An 8,050-nucleotide genomic window follows, 5' to 3' on the forward strand; every position below is an offset into this window, starting at 1 on the left:
GATTCGTGTGGCAAGCCAGCACATGCCTCGGGGGATTGCCCGTTCTTGCGTGACCAGGCTCCGGCTCTTACAATGTATGGAGTATATTGTGCTGAGCTAATGTTCTTTGAGTCCCCGGCTGCGAGAGAGATTCCGGAGGAGACACAGAGTTTGACCACCGGGATTATCAAAGTTACCCAGGGTGAGGTGACTGAGGCTCAGATTGTGCGGAGGCTTCAGGAGCTGGCACCGGGTGACTTCCAATGGGAGCTGGTCAGTCTCGAGGCCAATGTTTTTAAGGTTGACTTCCCCACTGTGGATGATTTGCAGAGGCTGCTGAGCTTTGGCTTGTGTAGAGTTCCTGGCACTAAGTGCATTCTGGAGTTTCACGAGTGGGAGAAGGTGGAGCCTCAGGGCAAGCCCCTTAGGCAGGTCTGGTTGAGGTTTTCGGGGGCTCCTTCTAAGCCTTTGCAGGATGTCCGAGTTGTGGCCAGTATGGGCATTATGGTTGGGAAAACGGAGAAAGTGGATATGGCTTTTACCCGTGCTCATGGAGTGGCCCGGATTCTAGTGAGCGTTCTGGATATTGAGTTTGTACCTGATGTGGTGAACTGGACTTATAGGGGAGAGGTTTTCCCTCTCGAGATCGAGTTTGAGGACACTGATCTGTTTGCTGAGGCGATTAATGGGATTGATGTAGATATGCACGAGGGTGACGACAGTGCGGGGGCTAAGGGGGCACCGACTGATGAGGCTACGCGAGAGGGGTCTAACAGTTCCGGCCCTGTTGCTCAGTTGCCCGGGGATGGGGCCGGGGAGCCGGCACCCTCACCGTCGGTGCCTATGTCTTCGCTGCGTTTTGGGTCCTTTGAGCCAGCCTCTGCCCCTCCCAGACTTTGGAGTGACCGGGTAGATTCTGATGATGTGTTTGAACACACGCTCCCTATGTTGGAGTTCGAGGGTGCTGGCGGATCCATGGTTGGAGGCTTGGTGAGGACACCGTCGGCGAGGACTTTGGTTGGAGTTGGGAAGGTGGAGCCTGTGGTTGCTTCTATTTCCCTCGCTTTACCTGTGGCCGAGGATCCGGAGATGGTGACTGCGTCCGAGGTGGTGCTTGGGGGAGGGGGTTCGGGGCAGGTGGCCTCAACTTCTCTCTTCCCTATCCAGACGCCGGCGACGCCGGACATGATGACGTCGGCTGGTTCTGGGAGAGGTGGTCCGAGGCAGGTGGCCTCGGCTACTTCTTCTCCGGTTGTGGCGACGGCGCCCACGCATCCAGTGGAGCTGGGGGGGGGTCTGGGGCAGGTGGCCCTGGCTACTCCTTCTTCCTTGGCGGTCAGGAGGACCGCGTCTCCTACGACGCCGGCGCTTCCCTCTGGGCCGAGGGGTGGGGCTGGAGGAGGGCTCGGGCAGGAGGCCCCCGCACTCCTCTCTCCCGACTTGCCCGTGGCCCAGGGCCTCGGTGTGGGTCACTTGTCCGAGGGGCATGGGAGCCTTCTGCCGCCTCCTCCGGTAACCTTGGTTGACCCTTTGCGGGATTCAGCACGAGGCTTTACTAGGGAGGAGGTCATTGCTTTCGGCGGGATCCCTGACCCGGTCTCGACGGGGAGACGGATGAGTGCTCGCATTCAGGAGCTTCCGGAGGTTGATGACATGCAGCAAAGGTGCGCTATGAGGGCGGCCAAGCTTCGTGATGCTGCGATCTCTACTGGTATGTCCGTCAACATATCTAATTCTTTATTGCATTTTTCTAATGAGGAGATTATAAATAATGCAAACCAATTAGGAGTTTCACTAGGGGCTAATGATAGTGAAATTTCCAATTCGGTGAATGATCTTTTAGATTTGCAGGCGGAGCGTGCCTTAGAGACTATTCGTAATCTCGCAGCGGTAAAACCCATGAATGATGATGAGATTGATGCGTTAGGGGTCAGAGTGCTCGATAATCTGTGTGCGGATCTAGCACCATCCAACCATGAGTCTGAGGATGATGATGTACCTCTAGATAATGCAGTGTTAGTACTGCTGAGCCCGGTTATCAAGACCGGGGGGAAGAACCTAGTAAACCAAAGCGCAAGTGGAAACGGAAGATTTATCCCGATTCTGCAGTTCGTAGGAGTGCTAGGATTCGGACTACCAAAAAATTTCATGATGAATTATGAAAGGAATCTTTTGAAATAGCAGAGGTCTGAAAGACTTGGCTAAAAGAAGGTTTCTTGCTGAGGCATCTCTGGAGCATCGTTTAGATTTTATTGCTCTATCGGAAACTGGACGAGAAAACTTTGTGCCCCAGTTTCTTACCTCTCTTGCGGGCGGTGTTGATTTCGATTGGCATTGTCTTCCTCCGCGAGGAAGATCGGGTGGAATCTTGCTTGGTGTGAGATGCGATTCGCTAGAAGTCCGAAGTGTAGTGATGGGCGACTTCGCGGTTAAGTTTCGAGTCAGGTCTAAAGCTGATGGTTTCAACTGGGCTTTGGTGGCGGTATATGGTGCCGCACAGCCCGAGCTTAAACCGGAGTTTCTGGCGGACCTTGTTCGAATCTGCTGGTCCGAGCAGCTTCCAATTTTATTTGGGGGTGATTTCAATATCATTAGGAGGAGAGAGGAGAAGAATAATGATAATTTTGACGGCAGGTGGTCGTTTATGTTCAATACCATTATTGAAAGTTTGGATCTGAGGGAGATAGAGCTTTCTGGTAGAAAGTTTACCTGGGCTAATGCTATGCCAAACCCGACATATGAAAAGCTTGATCGAGTTCTCGCGAGCGTGGAGTGGGAACAGAAGTTCCCTCTCGTAACGGTTCAAGCCCTCTCACGTGGAATATCTGATCACACACCCTTGTTCGTGGACTCAGGGGACCCGAACCACGTGGGAAACAAAAACACCTTTTCCTTCGAGATGGCCTGGTTCGAACGCGAAGGTTTCTTGGACCTGATTGCCAGGGAATGGGCTAAGGGTGCAGGAGGTAGGACTTCGGTCGAGCGTTGGCAGAATAAGATTAGGTATTTGAGAAGTTTCTTACGGGGGTGGGCTAAGCACCTTAGTGGGGTGTATAAGATTGAAAAGGACAGGCTCCTTTCTCTTATTCAGACCCTAGACATAAATGCTGAATACACGATTTTGCAGCCAGCAGAGCTTCAGGTTAAAACTGAGGCGGAGAAGAGGTTGAAAGGACTTCTCCGCGAAGAAGAATTGAAGTGGGCATTGCGGGCTAAGGTCCGCAAAGTGGTCCAAGGGGACGCGTACTCAATTCTTTCACTTGATTGCTAATGGTAAGCACAGAAAGAAGAGGATCTTTAAGCTTGAACAAGATGAAGGAACTATTTTAGGACAGGACAACCTAAAAACTAATATAACCGAGTATTACAAGCAGTTATTTGGACCTCCGGAGGATAGTTGTGTGTCCCTAGACGAGTCCAGGACTGAGGATGTGCCTCAACTATCGGCTGCTGATAATGATATTCTGGTTGCCCCGTTCTTAGAGAAGGAGGTGTTTGATGCTATTGCACAGATGAAAAACAATAAGGCTCCCGGACCGGATGGATTCCCGGTCGAGTTCTACAAAAAGTGCTGGCACATTATTAAGGGGGATTTGTTACCTATGTTTCATGATCTGTTCTCTGGACAGCTTCACTTATTTCACTTGAATTTTGGAACAATCACACTGCTTCCTAAGAAAACGGATGCTGTGAGAATAGAGCAGTTCAGACCGATCTGTCTTCTCAATGTTAGTTTCAAAATCTTCGCCAAGGTCGGGACTAATAGGCTCACACAGATTGCGCATTCTGTGGTGCAACATTCTCAAACTGCTTTCATGCCGGACAGAAACATCCTTGAAGGGGTGGTCTTCCTTCATGAAACGCTCCATGAAATCCATTAAAAAAATTAGATGTAGTAATTTTTAAGGTGGATTTCGAGAAAGCGTACGATAAAGTCAAATGGCCATTCCTCCAACAGGCATTGCGTATGAAAGATTTTGATGACGCCTGGCGCCGCCAGGTTGAATCGTTTACGCAAAAAGGGAGTGTTGGAATTAAAGTGAATGACGATATTGGTTATTACTTCCAGACACATAAAGGCCTAAGACAAGGAGATCCGATGTCCCCTATCCTGTTTAACATTGTGGTTGATATGTTAGCAATTCTGATAGGAAGGGCTAAGGAGAATGGTCAAGTAGGTGGCTTGGTACCTCATCTTGTTGATGGAGGTGTATCCATTCTTCAGTACGCTGATGATACAATCATCTTTATGGAGCATGACTTGGCCAAGGCGAGAAAAATGAAGCTGGTGTTATGCCTTTTCGAACAATTGACCGGGTTAAAGATTAACTTTCACAAGAGCGAGTTGTTCTGCTTTGGTAGAGCCAAGGATGAACAAGAGGCTTATAGGCAATTGTTCGGGTGCGATTTGGGGGCTTTACCTTTCTCTTACCTAGGTATACCAATCCACCAACGTAAGCTGACAAACAGAGAATGGAAGTGCATCGAAGACCGATTTGAAAAGAAACTGAGTTGCTGGAAGGGCAAGCTCATGTCATACGGTGGCCGATTAATTCTGATAAATTCGGTGCTCACGAGTATGCCTATGTTTCTCTTATCGTTCTTTGAAGTCCCAGTTGGAGTCAGGAAAAGACTAGACTTCTATCGATCGCGTTTCTTTTGGCAGGGTGATGAACTAAAAAGAAAATACCGGCTAGCTAAATGGGATATCATCTGTAGACCGAAAGACCAAGGGGGTCTTGGTATTGAGAATCTTGAAGTTAAGAACAGATGCCTTCTCAGTAAGTGGCTGTGGAAGCTGTCCAGTGAGACCGATGCCACGTGGGCGCAAATCCTTCGTAGCAAGTACCTTCAGACCAAAACTTTGTCCCAGGTGACAGTCAGGCCGACCGACTCGCCTTTCTGGAAAGGACTGATGAAAGTCAAACAATCCTTGTTTAATAGGACAAAGTTTAGTATTGGCAACGGTGCTAGTACACGTTTCTGGGAGGATACTTGGCTCGGAGAGACACCCTTGGCCATTCAATACCCGTCTTTATATCGTATTGTTCAACGACGTGAGGTGTTCGTTGCAACGGTATTTCAATCTATCCCCCTTAATATTCAATTCAGACGGTCGCTAGCGGGCAATCGTTGGGAAGCATGGCTCCGTCTAGTTAGGAGACTGATGGAGGTTCAGCTTTCTCAACAACCCGATGAATTACGCTGGAAGCTTACTAGGTCTGGAGTATTCACAGTTAAATCAATGTATATTGATGTTATCAATTCGAGCTTCATTCCTACCTCCAAGCATGTTTGGGCTGTCAAAGTTCCATTGAAAATAAAAGTGTTTATGTGGTTTGTCCATAAACAAGTTATTTTAACCAAGGACAACTTGATAAAGCGTAATTGGACAGGACCTACTAGGTGTAGTTTCTGTGATCGGGATGAGACGATCAAGCACCTTTTTCTTGATTGCCCGTTAGCCAAAGTTCTTTGGCGGACGGTCCACATTGCTTTTAATATTACTCCACCGAATTCTGTCAACACGTTATTTGGGACATGGCTTAATGGGATTGAGCCTGACTTAGCGAGACATATTCGTGTTGGAGTATGCGCTTTGCTGTGGACTATCTGGAATTGCAGAAATGATTTAGTTTTTAACAGAACATCACGTATTCATTTTTTGCAGGTTATTTTCCGAGCCACAGCATTGATCCGTTCGTGGTCGCTACTCACTCCGATGGAGGCCAGAGAGCATTTGGTTACTGGATCTATCCGCTGGAAGATGGTAGCTCGGGATATCTTCAACCGGTTTGGATGGCGGTCATGTAATAGGATAGGCAATTAGTTTACCTATCTCTCTTTAGCCAGCCGGTTGTGGCGTCCTTTATTTGGCTAGTTTGTGTTTCTAGCCCATTTTGCCTCTGTGTAAGCTTTTCTTTCACTTTTTCCAGTTGGAGACTTTGAGACCTTGTTGGAACCTTTTTATTTGGTTAATAAGATGGCCGTATGCATCACTCTGATGCAGAGGCCGGGGAGATCCCCTTTTCGAAAAAATAATACGCGCAAGAGGAAATTCTCTTACGATGACGGAAAAATAAATGTGTGGAGCACTTCAGATTATTCTGCTACGACGATCAGACGAACCAAAACTGATTTAGATGGGATCGGACGGCTTTCCCCGGCACCTCGATCGTCCATCGAAATGGATTCCGAGCCAAATCCTAGTGCAATTATACGTAAGTGGGATCCATCCATATAAGCTACAGAGGATCACGCTTTGCTTAACGCCGGGTAATCTCGATTATACCCAGTAATCCGACATGGCCACCCTTTGCTGGTCCGTGGACGTCAAGGGCGGCGAAGCCCTGAGGTCTCGCGTGCTAGACGGCCGCCGCGGCGCCGTCACCAGCGTCTCCCTCGTCGGCCCGCCCAGCGGCCGGAGCGTCGCCGTGGAAGCCTACGTCAAGACCGCCAGCGGGACCCTAGCGCTCGCATCGTTGTCATCCGAGAGGCCCCGCGCGGAGCTGCCGCGGCCGGTGCTCGTGATGGAAAGCGATTTCTTCTGCTCTCGCGTGAGGCTTCATGGAGGCGATCCCGCCGGTGATGTGGCCGTCGCCGTTCGGTTCGAGGGTCGCTTTAACGATCACGTTCTTCCTCCGCCGCCGCTGTGCGAGGGGTTGGAGGACGAAGATGGCGATGACGAGGATGACGAGGACGACAACAGCGAGGCCGAGGAATACTCGGTGGATTCGGAAGACGAGGAAGATGACAGCAGCAGCGAGGAGGAGGAGGACGAGGAGAGCGACGGCGAGGTCGACGGACAAGCGGCCAGCGCCGACGATGACGTGACGCTAGGCAGTCTACAGACGCTGCACCGTAGGAAGTTCGTCCCCGAGGGGCAAGGGCAACTCGTTGGAGGTTCGGCGCCGCGGTTCGCCTGCGCCGGGAGGACGCTCGGCTTCATGCGGGTCGCCGCCGTGGAGAGCGAAGGAGGAGACGAGAGCAAGCAGATCTTGGTTCTCTACCGCTACACCCACTTCAAGGCGTCACCGGACGGCGTGGAACAGCGAGGGAGGACGAAGGAGCACCAGCTCCGGTTCATCGCCACCGGCGACCACGCGGCGAGGTCGCTGGCATGGGCCGGATCGTCTCTGGGCCTGCTGATATACCCCGATATCTTGAGCAAGAACAAGAAACTCCAGGAGATCACAAAGCAGCTCCAGGAGCTATGGTCCAGCTTGGCGTCGCAGGTGAGCGTCCCGCCGGGAGCAAGGCGCGTCGAGGTGTTCGTGGACGTCGGCATCCTCCGGCGGGCGGACTACACGCCGGCGAGCATGGGGCACATGTACACCGCGCTGGAGAGCATGGTGGCGGACCCGTGGCCCGGGCGCTTCGTCGGCATGGAGTTGCACTTGCCGGTGCCGGTCCGGTCCGGCACGGAAGGCCACGACGATGATGATAGCGGCAGAAGCGCAGACGAGCGGCCGGCAAAGCGGAGGAGGGTAGACGTCGCCGGGGAGGATTGCCCCGTCTGCTTGCAGCTGCTGGATGGCGACGACCTCGCCGCGTGGCCCGGGTGCGGCGGCAAGCCGCACGTCTTCCATGGCGCGTGCCTGGAGGGCGTCCTCCAGAACAGCGAGATCTGCCGTATGTGCAGACACAAGCTGGACATCAAACACAAGCTAGAGTGATAGACCCGATTTGCAAGGGCGTCGCATGGTTGTTTCAATAAGTTTGTGTAGTCAGTGTATCATTCCCTTGTAACTGCAATTAGCTTGAATCTTCTTCAGATTTGCTTACGTTTATCTGAAGGATGGCATTTCATTCGACTGATTGATGATGCATTCATGAGCTCATCCATCGATGAAATGCATCAGATGTATATTGTATGAACATATCATTGTAATTGATTTAGTTGGAAGGAAAATTTGTTTGTTCAATTCCTCAATTGTGTGCCTACTTTTTTTTTGTTAGTGAAATGGTTGTTCATCAAAGTTTGCTTTCATCTCCTCTCAAGTTGTTTGCTTATTGCCGACTGACAAAAGAGGAAATTCTTGCCTATAATTATGGACATGGCTAGCGGGCG

At 50.9% G+C, this 8,050-nt stretch overlaps 1 protein-coding gene across 1 annotated transcript; it reads left to right on the forward strand.

The window, feature by feature from the left end:
- Positions 1 to 6,265: 6,265 nt before the first annotated feature.
- Positions 6,266 to 7,769, forward strand: LOC123171551 (uncharacterized). The gene has a single exon (XM_044589003.1). The coding sequence runs from the start codon at positions 6,285 to 6,287 to the stop codon at positions 7,653 to 7,655; it is 1,371 nt and encodes a 456-aa protein (XP_044444938.1). The 5' UTR covers positions 6,266 to 6,284; the 3' UTR covers positions 7,656 to 7,769.
- Positions 7,770 to 8,050: the final 281 nt, after the last annotated feature.

The sequence above is a fragment of the Triticum aestivum genome, chromosome 7D (assembly GCF_018294505.1).
Source record: "Triticum aestivum cultivar Chinese Spring chromosome 7D, IWGSC CS RefSeq v2.1, whole genome shotgun sequence".
In the NCBI taxonomy this organism is placed as follows: domain Eukaryota; kingdom Viridiplantae; phylum Streptophyta; class Magnoliopsida; order Poales; family Poaceae; genus Triticum; species Triticum aestivum.

Excerpts from the sequence above, each read along its gene's own strand:
- LOC123171551 (XM_044589003.1), top strand. The coding sequence starts at position 6,285 with ATGGCCACCCTTTGCTGGTCCGTGGACGTCAAGGGCGGCGAAGCCCTG.